The following is a 14,554-nucleotide window of genomic DNA, read 5'->3' on the forward strand; positions in this document are numbered from 1 at the left end:
TTCTCTTTACCTTCAACTTTGACCTTTCCGTCACGTGCTCAGGGGGAATTCCACAGCCAATTTCATTCGCTACAATGTATCAGCGATTTATTCCAAGATATTTGAATATTTAATACAATGTGTCACCTTCAAGAAAATATTGACCAGATTCACAATCAAATACTATTGGATTAAAGACAATGTTATCACTCTTATTAGGCGACTAAAGGCAGATGTTGGCACTATGTCAAAATACCCATGCTGACACTTGATCTGTGTGCATAACAGTTGGGGTTCCTGCTATATTTGTCACGAACTGTATTTGCTTCCTTGGTTAGCCTGTCAAAAACACTGTCAATGGTCGCCCTGAATCGACGTTGCTGGGGGAGTTATTGAATAATTTCTCACCAAGGTAAACTTAACCAGTGTTTTTGAATTGTTAGGTACTAGGCTATAATAACTGATATGTCTAGTCATAATTATAGCAAATAAATATGAAACTCCAGCATAGTTTAAATGGTGTGTTTGAGTTTATGTGTACAGCATGCCTGATCCATGTTTTGACAGAGGTCCAGGATGTTAGAGAAGCAAACCCTCATTCAACTGTCATCACTGTGTACTGTTCTTTCTGAACAAGTGTCTTTTCTAAACATTAAAGACTATGAATCATACTTGTTTTCATTGCAAATAATGAACTCTTTGCATGGCTTCCATAAGAAAGCCAATTGAATATTTATACTTATTTTTAAAGTTACATATAGCATATACATTTACACAAGTGAATGACTGGTTGGTTAATGTTGGGTGAATAGAACATCAAAATATTTGACAATACCTACTTCCTACTTCCTTTGTGGAAAAATGTTAATCTGACATGTTTTATTTGATTACCCTGTCCACCACAGTATCTCCACCACAGTATCTCCACCACAGTACCTCCACCACAGTATCTCCACCACAGTATCTCCACCACAGTATCTCCACCACAGTACCTCCACCACAGTATCTCCACCACAGTATCGCCACCACAGTACCTCCACCACAGTATCGCCACCACAGTACCTCCACCACAGTATCTCCACCACAGTATCTCCACCACAGTACCTCCACCACAGTCCCTCCACCACAGTACCTCCACCCTCCTCCTCCCATCATGGACCTGTATGAGGTCTTCACAGGAAGCAGCCTGGATGTCATCACTGAGGAGGTGCTGAGTGGAGACGAGGAGCGTGGGGAGGAGCACCAGGAGGAGGTGAAGGAGGAGGAGGTGAACAGGGATCTCCCTACCAAAGAGGCCTTCGTAGTGGTGTCAGAGAGAACAGAGACTAGAGAGTTGTCCTCTACCTTCCAGCGTTTCTCCACGGATACCAATGACTCTCTAAGGTCCGTAATACAACACCTGCTTTATTGGTCCATTTGCACAGATATTATTTTTTTGGTTTGTTGCTGTCACAGTACCCAACCTGATACACAACACAAACATCACAGGCTGACAGGGGTACTTAGGGGTAAAGTGCCTTGCTCAAGGGAACAACTGTAGTAGATAATGTACAGGATCCTGCGGCTTCCGGCTCACTCCCTGAAGATTCCCCTTGCAGGCAGGGGTTCAGGGGTTCGAACCGGCAAACCCCTGGTTACTGGCCCGCCTCTCAAACCTCAAGGCTACTGCCACCAAGGCTACCGCCGCCCCCCGGTGTCTAATGCACTATGTATATAATCTTTGCATGACATGATGCACGCATCAATCATTTAATAATGGATACAATAAAGTGATCATCATCAGGTTTGAGGCGTATGTCCCGTCTTCAGATGAGGAGGGAACTCCATCACCTGACAGCTCTGTGGACGGACACGATGACGTGTTTGAGGAGCACAAGGAGTCGGAGGTAAGGGGAGGGTGTGTGTTGTGTCGGAGGAAGGGGAGGGTGTGTGTTGTGTCGGAGGAAGGGGGTAGTGTGTTGAGTCGGAAGAAGGGGAAGGTGTATGTGTTAATTCCATGTGAATATACCCTTGATCTAGCCTGAGTGCCAGTCTGTGTGTGCTCTCCTGACAACTTCTACAGGCAGATTTGCACTCAGGCGAACCTTGACCCTCTGTAAGAGTTCATTTCTGCTGTGCCTTCAGGACAAGGTGAATAACATCAGGACTAAGCTGGAGGAGAAGGTGGTGGAGATGGAGAACTTTGCAGGACATCTAGAAGAGATCTTCCTCACTGTGGAGGTACAACAACCACTATTACTGACACAACAACTACTATTACTGACACAACAACCACTATTACTGACACAACAACCATTATTACTGACACATCAACCACTATTACTGACACAACAACCACTATCACTGACACCACAACCACTATTACTGACACAACCATTATTACTGACACATCAACCACTATTACTGACACAGCAACCACTATTACTGACACAACAACCACTATTACTGACACAGCCACTATTACTGACACAACAACCACTACTACTGACACAACAACTACTACTGACACAACAACTACTACTACTGACACAACATCTACTACTACTGACACAACCATTACTACTGACACAACAACCACTACTACTGACACAACAACCACTACTACTGACACAACAACCACTACTACTGACACAACAACCACTACTACTGACACAACAACCACTATTACTGACACAACGACCACTATTACTGACACAGCAACCACTACTACTGACACAACAACCACTATTACATACACAGGAACCACTATTACTGACACAACAACCACTATTACAACAACCACTATTACTGACACAGCAACCACTATTACTGACACAACAACCACTATTACTGACACAGCAACCACTATTACTGACACAACCACTACTATTACTGCCACAATCACTATTACTGACACAACAACCACTATCACTCAAAGAACAACCACTATTACTGACACAACAACCACTATTACTGACACAACCACTATTACTGACACAACAACCACTATTACTGACACACAACCACTATTACTGACACAGCAACCACTATTACTGACACAGCAACCACTATTACTGACACAACAACCACTATTACTGACACAGCAACCACTATTACTGACACAACAACCACTATCACTGACACAACAACCACTATCACTGACACAACAACCACTACTACTGACACAACGACCACTATTACTGACACAACAACCACTATTACTGACACAACCATTTTTACTGACACAACAACCACTATCACTGACACAACAACCACTATCACTGACACAACAACCACTACTACTGACACAACAACCACTATTACTGACACAACAACCACTATTACTGACAACCACTATTACTGACACAACAACCACTATTACTGACACAGCAACCACTACTACTGACACAACAACCACTATTACATACACAGGAACCACTATTACTGACACAACAACCACTATTACAACAACCACTATTACTGACACAGCAACCACTATTACTGACACAACAACCACTATTACTGACACAGCAACCACTATTACTGACACAACCACTATTACTGACACAACAACCACTATTACTGACACACAACCACTATTACTGACACAACAACCACTATCACTGACACAACAACCAAACTGACACAACCACTATTACTGACACAACAACCACTATTACACACACTTTTACCACTGACACAACAACCACTATACTGACACAACAACCACTGACACAACAACCACTATTACTGACACAACAACCACTATTACTGACACAACAACCACTATTACTGACACAACAACCACTATTACTGACACAACAACCACTATTACTGACACACCACTACATTACACAACAGTATTACTGACACAACAACCACTACACAAAGAACAACCACTATTACTGACACAACAACCACTATTACTGACACACAACCACTATTACTGACACAGCAACCACTATTACTGACACAGCAACCACTATTACTGACACAGCAACCACTATTACTGACACAACAACCACTATCACTGACACAACAACCACTATCACTGACACAACAACCACTACTACTGACACAACGACCACTATTACTGACACAACAACCACTATTACTGACACAACCATTTTTACTGACACAACAACCACTATTACTAACACAACAACTACTATTACTGACACAACCACTATTACTGACACAAACAACCACTATTACTGACAAAACCATTGTTACTGACACAACAACCACTATTACTGACACAACAGCCACTATCAGGATCATCATGACACGACAACCACAGTACACACATAACAAAGACACATCCACAGGTTTTCAACCATGGATCTGTGAGCCAACCCCGTTTGGGAGCCCCTGATCATCGCTTAATGAAGTGTTTCATGTCTTTCAGGAGAATTTTGGTCGTCAGGAGCAACACCTGGAGCAGCACTGCAACGATGTTCTACAGACGTTGTCCCATCGTTACGACGAGCGAGCCGCTGCGCTGGGGGAGGAGAAGAAGAGGAAGTTGGAGGCCTTGTACACTCAGCTGCTGGGCTGCGGACGCACCCTGGACGCATCCAAGGACCTGATTGAGACCGCCCAGGAACTGTACCGCACCGAGGACAAACGACTCTTTCTACAGGTCTGTTGTAGTGGGTCGGTCGTCACAATGACTTATTCAAGATTAAATCATTGAATTGCTAATTTAGCTTTATAACTTGAAATAACTTGAAACGTTTAAAAGTTTATGATAACTTTGTTTTGCTCGGAGTTGTGTTTTTTGTTTGTCACACCATTCTGGGTAAACCCGAGACACTGTCGGGAGTGAAAAGCCCAGGAGGACGGCCGTTCCTGAGATACTGGAACCGGCGCACCTGGCAATGACGATCATACCACGTTAAAATTTGCTTCGGTCACTCGTTTAGCCCATTCTAAAGTTCAATCGAACAGTAACTCAATGCCTCAATGCCTGCTTTATATAGGAAGCCACGGCAAAGTGACTCACTTTCTGTAGGAGCGAACCATTTTCGTGGGTGGTGGTGTACCTAATAAACTGGCCACTGAGTGTATATTATGTGGTCTTTGTGATGTTTTAATCTGCCAGTTAAAGGTTGTATGAACCTTAAAATGTTAATGACCACTGGAGGAGTTGACTTTTGATGTTGTGAACTTTCCCTTGACAGGCTGTTATGCCCACCATGAAGAGGTAAAGTACTTAAAGGAGATTAACACTGCTGCCTGAGACTACAACAGAACTATACTATACTATACTGTAAGGAGACTAACATTGCTAGCCTGAGAGTATAACCGAACTAGCCTGGTTCCAGATCCATTTTATCCTGGTTCCAGATCCATTTTATCCTGGTTCCAGATCCATTTTATCCTGGTTCCAGATCCATTTTATCCTGGTTCCAGATCCATTTTATTCTGGTTCCAGATCCATTTTATCCTGGTTCCAGATCCATTTCAGCCTGGTTCTAGATCCATTTCAGCCTGGTTCCAGATCAATTTCAGCCTGGTTCCAGATCCATTTTATCCTGGTTCCAGATCCATTTTATCCTGGTTCTAGATCCATTTCAGCCTGGTTCCAGATCCATTTTATCCTGGTTCCAGATCCATTTCAGCCTGGTTCTAGATCCATTTCAGCCTGGTTCCAGATCCATTTTTATCCTGGTTCCAGATCCATTTTATCCTGGTTCTAGATCCATTTCAGCCTGGTTCCAGATCCATTTTTATCCTGGTTCTAGATCCATTTCAGCCTGGTTCCAGATCCATTTGATCCTGGTTCCAGATCTGTTTGTTCTCTTGCCAAAACGCTTGATCCATTTGTGTTATCTTGTTGCTTGACCGTGACCCTAGGAGTTGGCAAGGCACACAGATATCTGGGACCAGGCTATAACAAAACTATGATAAGTGTTTGTTTACAACTGCATGGTAGTGAGTCTGGTTAATAACAGTGTAATCGTGTGATATGCTGTGAACCGTGTAACAGCCTGATTAGGAGTGTTTCATGAGGATAATATATCAGGTTATGTTTTGTCTTCAACGCTCATTCTGAAACCAAAATAGCTTCCGATCCTAATTAGCCAACTAATTCAAACTCATTTAAACTAAGCAGTGTATATGAATGTGTTTGATGTTGAATAGGGTTTGTTGACATAGCTTATGTTTTGAATAGCATGACGACGCATGATGCTACATCCAATGTTCATTTTCAGTGTTGTTTTAGGTGGTTGCGACGTTACAAAACATTCGGATAGAAAACAATTTTGTAGAACAGGTATGATTTTTCGTGGTGTAGAATCGGGCATCTTGTCAGCTCTATTCATTCCATTTCTATATGCAACGTTCTGAACGTTTCACCTCACTGAATACAGGTCTGTTTGTCCAATCAGAATGGAGAAGTTTGCTGACAGGTGTTTTGTTTGTCCAATCACAATCAAGGAGTTTGCTGACTTGGGTGCGTTTTGTCCATTCAGAATCAAGGTTTTTGCTGATTGATGTTTTGTTTTCCTAATCAGAATTGAGGAGTTTGCGAAGGAGAAGCCTGACCTGACGCTGGTGACCCCTCTGGAGTTTGACATGCCCCTCGCTGACCTGTCAGACGTCAAGACCATGATGGACTCCATCAACATCGTACCAGGTCTGATCAATCAATCAACCCATCCTTCCATACACCCACCCACCCATCCATTCATTCATCCATCCATCACAGGAGGTTGGTGGCATCTTAATTGGGGGCGACAGGCTCGTGGTAATGACTGGAGAGGAATTGGTGGAATGGTATCAAATACATCAAACACATGGTTTCTATTCCATTCTCTCTGTTCCAGACGTTATTAAGAGCCGTCCTCCCCTCAGCAGTCTCCACTGCCATCCATCTATTCATCCATCTATTCATCCATCCATTCGTCCATCCATCCATCCATTCATCCATCCATTCGTCCATCCATTCATCCATTCGTCCATCCATCCATCCATCCATTCATCCATCCATTCATCCACCCATCCATTCATCCATTCATCCATCCATTCGTCCATCCATCCATCTATCCATCCATCCATTCATCCATCCATTCATCCATCCATTGGTCCATTCGTCACAACATTTTTATTTTCGTTTTTTACATCCCCCTCTGATCACATAATTCTATTCTTAAAACCGGTTTATTCAGAATAACGTAGTATATTTAATGTACAGACATTTCCATCCCATGATTTTTGGCCTCGGTTGATACATCTGAGATTTTTATAAACAAACTTGCGGTCGTGATTGGGAGTCCCATAGGGCGGCGCTGGTTTGGCCGGGGTAGGCCGTCATTGTAAATAAGAATTTGTTCTTAACTGACTTACCTCGTTAAATAAAGGTTAAATATGATTATTATATATATAGTCTAAAATAAAAAACATAATTTTTTTGTATTTTCGGTGGGGGACTCAAACATTTCTCTCCATCCTATGCCAAAATGTCTAGAATTGCAGGAAATAAGAAGTAAAACTGCAAATGTTTCTCTTCGCCCCATGGCAATATGAGTAGAATTGCATGAAATGTGTTATACATTTGCAAAATCTTCTCCTTGCCCCATGGCAAAATATGTAGATTTACCGCATTCTTGTTTTAAAACGGCGAAATGTTCTCTACACCTCATGCCAAAATATGTAGATTTACCACATTCTTGTTTTAAACGGCAAAATGTTCTCTACGCCTCATGCCAAAATGTGTAGATTTACCACATTCTTGTTTTAAACGGCAAAATGTTCTCTACGCCTCATGCCAAAATGTGTAGATTTACCACATTCTTGTTTTAAAACGGCAAAATGTTCTCTACGCCTCATGCCAAAATGTGTAGATTTACAGGAACTTTACTCTCAAACGTTTTCTCTCCGTTGTCAAGAGGGGGGCCGCTAAAATGTTTTTCTGGCAAGGTGGGGGTATGGATGTGGATACGCAGACCCGCGAGCCACTGCAGGCCCCCCATGATGAGTTCAGATTGTTTTGTGGCCCCCACCCCAATCAAAGTTGTCCCACCCTGATTTAGATCAAGAGTATGAGCTTGGAACAGAGTAGAGCAGAGCCCCAGAGAAATCCTTCCAGACTCCAAACTGTACCTTTTATATAAATGGAGGTTAGCTAGGGGAGTTTGGTTGCTTAGAAACAAATGACTTTGATGCAAAAGTGATTTCATTTCTCTGAGTATTTAATTACATTGGGCCACTGGAGTGACGAGTCAGGCACTTTTGAGTGATGCTTTCATTCTGCTGAAGTTTGACTGAGTCAATGATTGTGTCCCAAATGGCACCCTATTCCCCATATAGAACACTACGTTGGACCAGAGCCTATTTGTCAAAAGCAATGCACTACATAGGGAATACAGACAATCTCCATGCTGCTTCTGTAGTTAATGATTGTAGAGGCTGGCTGTGACGTCAGTCTGTCTTGAAGAGAGATTATGGCTGTGACGTCAGTCTGTCTTGAAGAGAGATTATGGCTGTGACGTCAGTCTGTTTTGAAGAGAGATTATGGATGTGATGTCAGTCTGTCTTGAAGAGAGATTATGGCTGTGACGTCAGTCTGTCTTGAAGAGAGATTATGGCTGTGACGTCAGTCTGTCTTGAAGAGAGATTATGGCTGTGACGTCAGTCTGTCTTGAAGAGAGATTATGGCTGTGACGTCAGTCTGTCTGAAGAGAGATTATGGATGTGATGTCAGTCTGTCTTGAAGAGAGATTATGGCTGTGATGTCAGTCTGTCTTGAAGAGAGATTATGGCTGTGATGTCAGTCTGTCTTGAAGAGAGATTATGGCTGTGATGTCAGTCTGTCTTGAAGAGAGATTATGGCTGTGACGTCAGTCTGTCTTGAAGAGAGATTATGGCTGTGACGTCAGTCTGTCTGAAGAGAGATTATGGCTGTGATGTCAGTCTGTCTTGAAGAGAGATTATGGGTGTGATGTCAGTCTGTCTGAAGGGAGATTATGGCTGTGATGTCAGTCTGTCTTGAAGAGAGATTATGGCTGTGATGTCAGTCTGTCTTGAAGAGAGATTATGGCTGTGATGTCAGTCTGTCTTGAAGAGAGATTATGGCTGTGATGTCAGTCTGTCTGAAGACAGATTATGGCCTCAAATGGCACCCTGTTTCCTATATAGTGTTGACCAGGGCCCTGTTCCCTATATACTGTTGACCAGGGCCCTGTTCCCTATATACTGTTGACCAGGGCCCTGTTCCCTATATTCTGTTGACCAGGGCCCTGTTCCCTATATACTGTTGACCAGGGCCCTGTTCCCTATATTCTGTTGACCAGGGCCCTGTTTCCTATATAGTGTTGACCAGGGCCCTGTTCCCTATATAGTGTTGACCAGGATCCTGTTCCCTATATAGTGTTGACCAGGCCCTGTTCCCTATATACTGTTGACCAGGGCCCTGTTCCTTATATATAGTGTTGACCAGGGCCCTGTTCCCTATATACTGTTGACCAGGGCCCTGTTTCCTATATAGTGTTGACCAGGGCCCTGTTCCCTATATACTGTTGACCAGGGCCCTGTTCCCTATATTCTGTTGACCAGGGCCCTGTTCCCTATATTCTGTTGACCAGGGCCCTGTTCCCTATATACTGTTGACCAGGGCCCTGTTCCCTATATACTGTTGACCAGGGCCCTGTTCCCTATATAGTGTTGACCAGGGCCCTGTTCCCTATATTCTGTTGACCAGGGCCCTGTTCCCTATATTCTGTTGACCAGGGCCCTGTTTCCTATATAGTGTTGACCAGGGCCCTGTTCCCTATATACTGTTGACCAGGGCCCTGTTCCCTATATACTGTTGACCAGGGCCCTTCACTATCTAGTCCAAGGTACTGCACTACAGTAGGGTGTCATTAGAACCGGTCTGTGACGTGTGTCTATCTTTGATTCACTTGGTGACTCAGACTCAGACAGCTTTGTTTTGTTTCTCAGAATCTCTGATTCCACGGAAGGACACACATTTGAGAGAAGTAAAAAAAAAAAATCCTGTAATAAAATAGTCTTCATAAAGTCTTTGTGTTTAAAATTGTCTGTGGGGAGAGGCAGTGTGGCAATCAATGGAATAGAGACGTAGTTTTATGTTGTCACAGTCACTTAGAAAAAGTGTCAAGACCATGAAATAAACCTCTGTGGAGGAAAATAAAACAATGCAGTACAAACTAATTCACATAAAGCTATTCCTCTCTCTCTGTAATGGCACGATCATGGTTCATTCCAGCCCCATCTGCCCCGGTCATCAACCCCCAGGTGTCTAACTCGGCCACGCGGACGTCTCTGCGTGTGTGCTGGAGCCTGTTCTCAGACGACTCTGTGGAATACTACGAGCTCTACTACAGACCTGTCCTGGAGGACACGCCGGCTGTAGACAGCACCAAGGGGCCTGACGGTAGCAACTAGTACATCCACCACCAGTACAACTTAGAATCAGAATGTAGAATCAGGACAGAGAATCTGAACTTAGAATCAGGACAGAGAATCAGAACGTAGAATGTAGAATCAGAATGTAGAATCAGAACGTAGAATCAGAATGTAGAATCAGAACATAGAATTAGAATGTAGAATCAGAATGTAGAATCAGGACAGAGAATCAGAAGTTGAATTAGAATGTAGAATCAGGACAGAGAATTAGAATGTAGAATCAGAACGTAGAATCAGAATGTAGAATCAGGACAGAGAATCAGAATGTAGAATCAGAATGTAGAATCAGAATATAGAATCAGAATGTAGAATCAGAATGTAGAATCAGGACAGAGAATCAGAATGTAGAATCAGAATGTAGAATCAGGACAGAGAATCAGAATGTAGAATCAGAATGTAGCATCAGGACAGAGAATCAGAATGTAGAATCAGAATGTAGAATCAGGACCTAGAATCAGAATGTAGAATCAGGACATAGAATATAAATATAGATTCAGAACATAACATAGAATCAGAACATAGAATATGAATATAGATTCAGAACATAGACAGACATTCCAGTTGAATATTTCATGACATTATGGACCAACACAGAGATAATATATTGGGTGTACTATGTGGAATGTTCAATCTCTCTAAGAGGATTCATTTAATCTAATTGAATCAACTATTCCCCTATGAGGGAGACCATGGTTACTTTACTTAAAACCAACAGGTATAAGGCTTTAATAAGGCTTTATAATGCATTGTTGTAAATGATTGAAGTGAGTTTCTCTCCTCCTCAGTGTCTAATGTGAAGGTAAAGGAAACCCACTGTAGTGTAGGAGAGCTGCTGCCTAACGTGCAGTATGAGTTCTGGGTCACAGCTACCAATACGACAGGCATCAGCCCTGCCAGTGAGAAGGCTGTCTACGTGACAGGTAAAACCCTGGACCTGTTACAGGGAACACCACTTTCAAACTTACTAACAGTGGCTTTCAATAGGAATGTGTCAGTGGAAGGCACAACTGAATACAATGGGCTGCACTATGCTCTCTCTCACGTCTTTTTCCCTCTCTCTCTCTCTCTCTCCCTACCTCTTTAATCCCCCTGTATCTCCCTCTCTCTCTCTCTCTCCCTCCCTCTTTAATCCCCCTGTATCTCCCTCTCTCTCTCTCCCTCCCTACCTCTTTAATCCCCCTGTATCCCCTCTCTCTCCCTCCCTACCTCCCTAACCTCCCCCTTTAATCTCCCCCCTGTATCTCCCTCTCTCTCTCCTCCCTACCTCTTTAATCCCCCTGTATCTCCCTCTCTCTCTCTCCCTCCCTCCCCCTCTACCCCCTTATCTCTCCCTCTCTCTCTCTCTCTCCCTACCTCTTTAATCCCCCTGTATCTCCCTCTCTCTCTCTCTCCCTCTCTCCCTACCTCTTTAATCCCCCTGTATCTCCCTCTCTCTCTCTCTCTCCCTACCTCTTTAATCCCCCTCTCTCCCCTCTCTCTCTCTCTCTCTCCCTACCTCTTTAATCCCCCTGTATCTCCCTCTCTCTCTCTCCCTACCTCTTTAATCCCCCTGTATCTCCTCTCTCTCTCTCTCCCTACCTCTTTAATCCCCTGTATCTCTCTCTCTCTCTCTCTCTCCCTACCTCTTTAATCCCCTGTATCCCCCTCTCTCTCTCCCCTCTCCCCCCTCTCTCTCTCTCTCCCTACCTCTTTAATCCCCCTCTATCTCTCTCTCTCTCTCTCCCTACCTCTTTAATCCCCCTGTATCTCTCTCTCTCTCTCTCTCCCTACCTCTTTAATCCCCCTGTATCTCCTCTCTCTCTCTCTCTCCCTACCTCTTTAATCCCCCTCTCCCCTCTCTCTCTCTCCTCCCTACCTCTTTAATCCCCCTGTATCTCCCTCTCTCTCTCTCTCTCTCCCTACCTCTTTAATCCCCCTGTATCTCCCTCTCTCTCTCTCTCTCTCTCTTCTCTCTCCCTACCTCTTTAATCCCCCTGTATCTCTCTCTCTCTCTCTCTCCCTCCCTACCTCTTTAATCCCCCTGTATCTCCTCTCTCTCTCTCTCTCCCTACCTCTTTAATCCCCCTGTATCTCTCCTCTCTCTCTCTCTCTCTCTCTACCTCTTTAATCCCCCTGTATCTCTCTCTCTCTCTCTCCCTACCTCTTTAATCCCCTGTATCTCTCTCCCTCTCTCCTCTCCCTACCTCTTTAATCCCCTGTATCTCCCTCTCTCTCTCTCTCTCTCCCTACCTCTTTAATCCCCCTGTATCTCTCTCTCTCTCTCTCTCTCTCTCCCTACCTCTTTAATCCCCTGTATCTCTCTCTCTCTCTCTCCTCCCTACCTCTTTAATCCCCCTGTATCTCTCTCTCTCTCTCTCTCTCCCTACCTCTTTAATCCCCCTGTATCTCCCTCTCTCTCTCTCTCTCTCCCTACCTCTTTAATCCCCCTGTATCTCCCTCTCTCTCTCCTCCCTCCTCTTTAATCCCCCTGTCATCTCTCTGTCTCCTCCCTCTTTGGCCCCCTGTATCTCTGTCTTGAAGAGAGATTCTCTCTCTCCCTAGTCCTCTTTAATCCCCAGATTATCTCCTCTCTCTCTCTCTCTCTCCCTACCTCTTTAATCCCCCTGTATCTCCCTCTAATCCCCCTCTCTCTGTCTCTCCTCCCTACCTCTTTAATCCCCCTGTATCTCCCCTCTCTCTCTCTCTCTCCTCCCTACCTCTTTAATCCCCCTGTATCTATCTCTCTCTCTCTCTCCTCCTACCTCTTTAATCCCCTGTATCTCTCTCTCTCTCTCTCTCCCTACCTCTTTAATCCCCCTGATCTCTCTCTCTCTCTCTCCTCCCTACCTCTTTAATCCCCCTGTATCTCCTCTCCCTCTCTCTCTCTCTCCCTACCTCTTTAATCCCCCTGTATCTCTCTCCCTCTCTCCTCTCTCCCTCTCTCTCTCCCTACCTCTTTAATCCCCTGTTCCCTCTCTCCTCTCTCTCTCTCCCTCTCTCTCTCTCTCCCTACCTCTTTAATCCCCTGTATCTCTCTCTCTCTCTCTCTCCCTACCTCTTTAATCCCCCTCTCTCCTCTCTCCCTACCTCTTTAATCCCCCTGTATCTGTCTCTCTCTCTCTCTCTCCCTACCTCTTTAATCCCCTGTATCTCTCCTCTCTCTCTCTCTCTCCCTCCCTACCTCTTTAATCCCCCTGTATCTCTCCTACCTCTCTCTCTGTCTCTCCCTACCTCTTTAATCCCCCTGTATCTCCCTCTCTCTCTCCCTACCTCTTTCTCCCCCCTACCTCTTTAATCCCCCTGTATCTCCTCTCTCTCTCTCTCCCTACCTCTTTAATCCCCCTGTATCTCCCTCTCTCTCTCTCTCTCTCCTCTCCCTACCTCTTTAATCCCCTGTATCTCCCTCTCCTCTCTCCCTCCCTACCTCTTTAATCCCCCTGTATCTCCCTCTCTCTCTCTCTCCCTCCCTACCTCTTTAATCCCCCTGTATCTCCTCTCTCTCTCTCTCTCTCCTCCCTACCTCTTTAATCCCCCTGTATCCTCTCTCTCCTCTCTCCCTACCTCTTTAATCCCCTGTAGGGCCTCTCTCTCTCCCTACCTCTTTAATCCCCTGTATCCTCTCTCTCTCTCCTCCTCCCTAATCCCTCTTTAATCCCCAGGGCCCTACCTCTTTCTCCCCTCTCCCTCTCCCTACCTCTTTAATCCCAGTATCTCTCTCTCTCTCCTCTCTCTCTCCCTACCTCTTTAATCCCCCTGTATCTCCTCTCTCTCTCTCCTCCCTACCTCTTTAATCCTCCCTCTCTCTCCCTGACCAGGGCCCTCTCTCTCTCTCCTCCCTACCTCTTTAATCCCCCTGTCTCTCTCTCTCTCCTCTCCTCTCCTCTATCTCTCTCTCTCCTCCCTACCTCTTTAATCCCCCTGTATCTCTCTCTCTCTCTCTCTCTCTCCCTACCTCTTTAATCCCCCTGTATCTCCCTCTCTCAGGGCCCTCCCTACCTCTTTAATCCCCCTGTATCTCTCCTCTCTCTCTCCTACCTCTTTAATCTCTATCTCTCTCTCTCTCCCTACCTCTTTAATCCCCTGTATCTCCCTCTCTCTCCTCTCCCTCCCTACCTCTTTAATCCCCCTGTATCTCTCTCTCTCTCTCTCTCTCCCTCCCTACCTCTTTAATCCCCCTGTATCT

At 44.7% G+C, this 14,554-nt stretch overlaps 1 protein-coding gene across 2 annotated transcripts in view; it reads left to right on the plus strand.

Moving 5' to 3' along the window:
• Positions 1–3: 3 nt before the first annotated feature.
• LOC112237160 (fibronectin type III and SPRY domain-containing protein 2) overlaps positions 4–14,554 on the plus strand; it is a 28,921-nt gene continuing 14,370 nt past the window's right edge. For both annotated transcript variants that reach the window (XM_042315417.1, XM_042315418.1), the window contains exons 1-9: positions 4–391; positions 1,067–1,362; positions 1,763–1,865; positions 2,104–2,199; positions 4,367–4,600; positions 5,142–5,164; positions 6,480–6,601; positions 10,193–10,360; positions 11,178–11,312. In XM_042315417.1, coding sequence (XP_042171351.1) covers positions 1,133–1,362; positions 1,763–1,865; positions 2,104–2,199; positions 4,367–4,600; positions 5,142–5,164; positions 6,480–6,601; positions 10,193–10,360; positions 11,178–11,312 — 1,111 coding nt within the window. In that variant the 5' untranslated portion in view covers positions 4–391; positions 1,067–1,132. The remainder of the gene's footprint in view (positions 392–1,066; positions 1,363–1,762; positions 1,866–2,103; positions 2,200–4,366; positions 4,601–5,141; positions 5,165–6,479; positions 6,602–10,192; positions 10,361–11,177; positions 11,313–14,554) is intronic.

This window comes from Oncorhynchus tshawytscha, unplaced genomic scaffold, assembly GCF_018296145.1.
Source record: "Oncorhynchus tshawytscha isolate Ot180627B unplaced genomic scaffold, Otsh_v2.0 Un_contig_4521_pilon_pilon, whole genome shotgun sequence".
In the NCBI taxonomy this organism is placed as follows: Eukaryota; Metazoa; Chordata; class Actinopteri; order Salmoniformes; family Salmonidae; genus Oncorhynchus; species Oncorhynchus tshawytscha.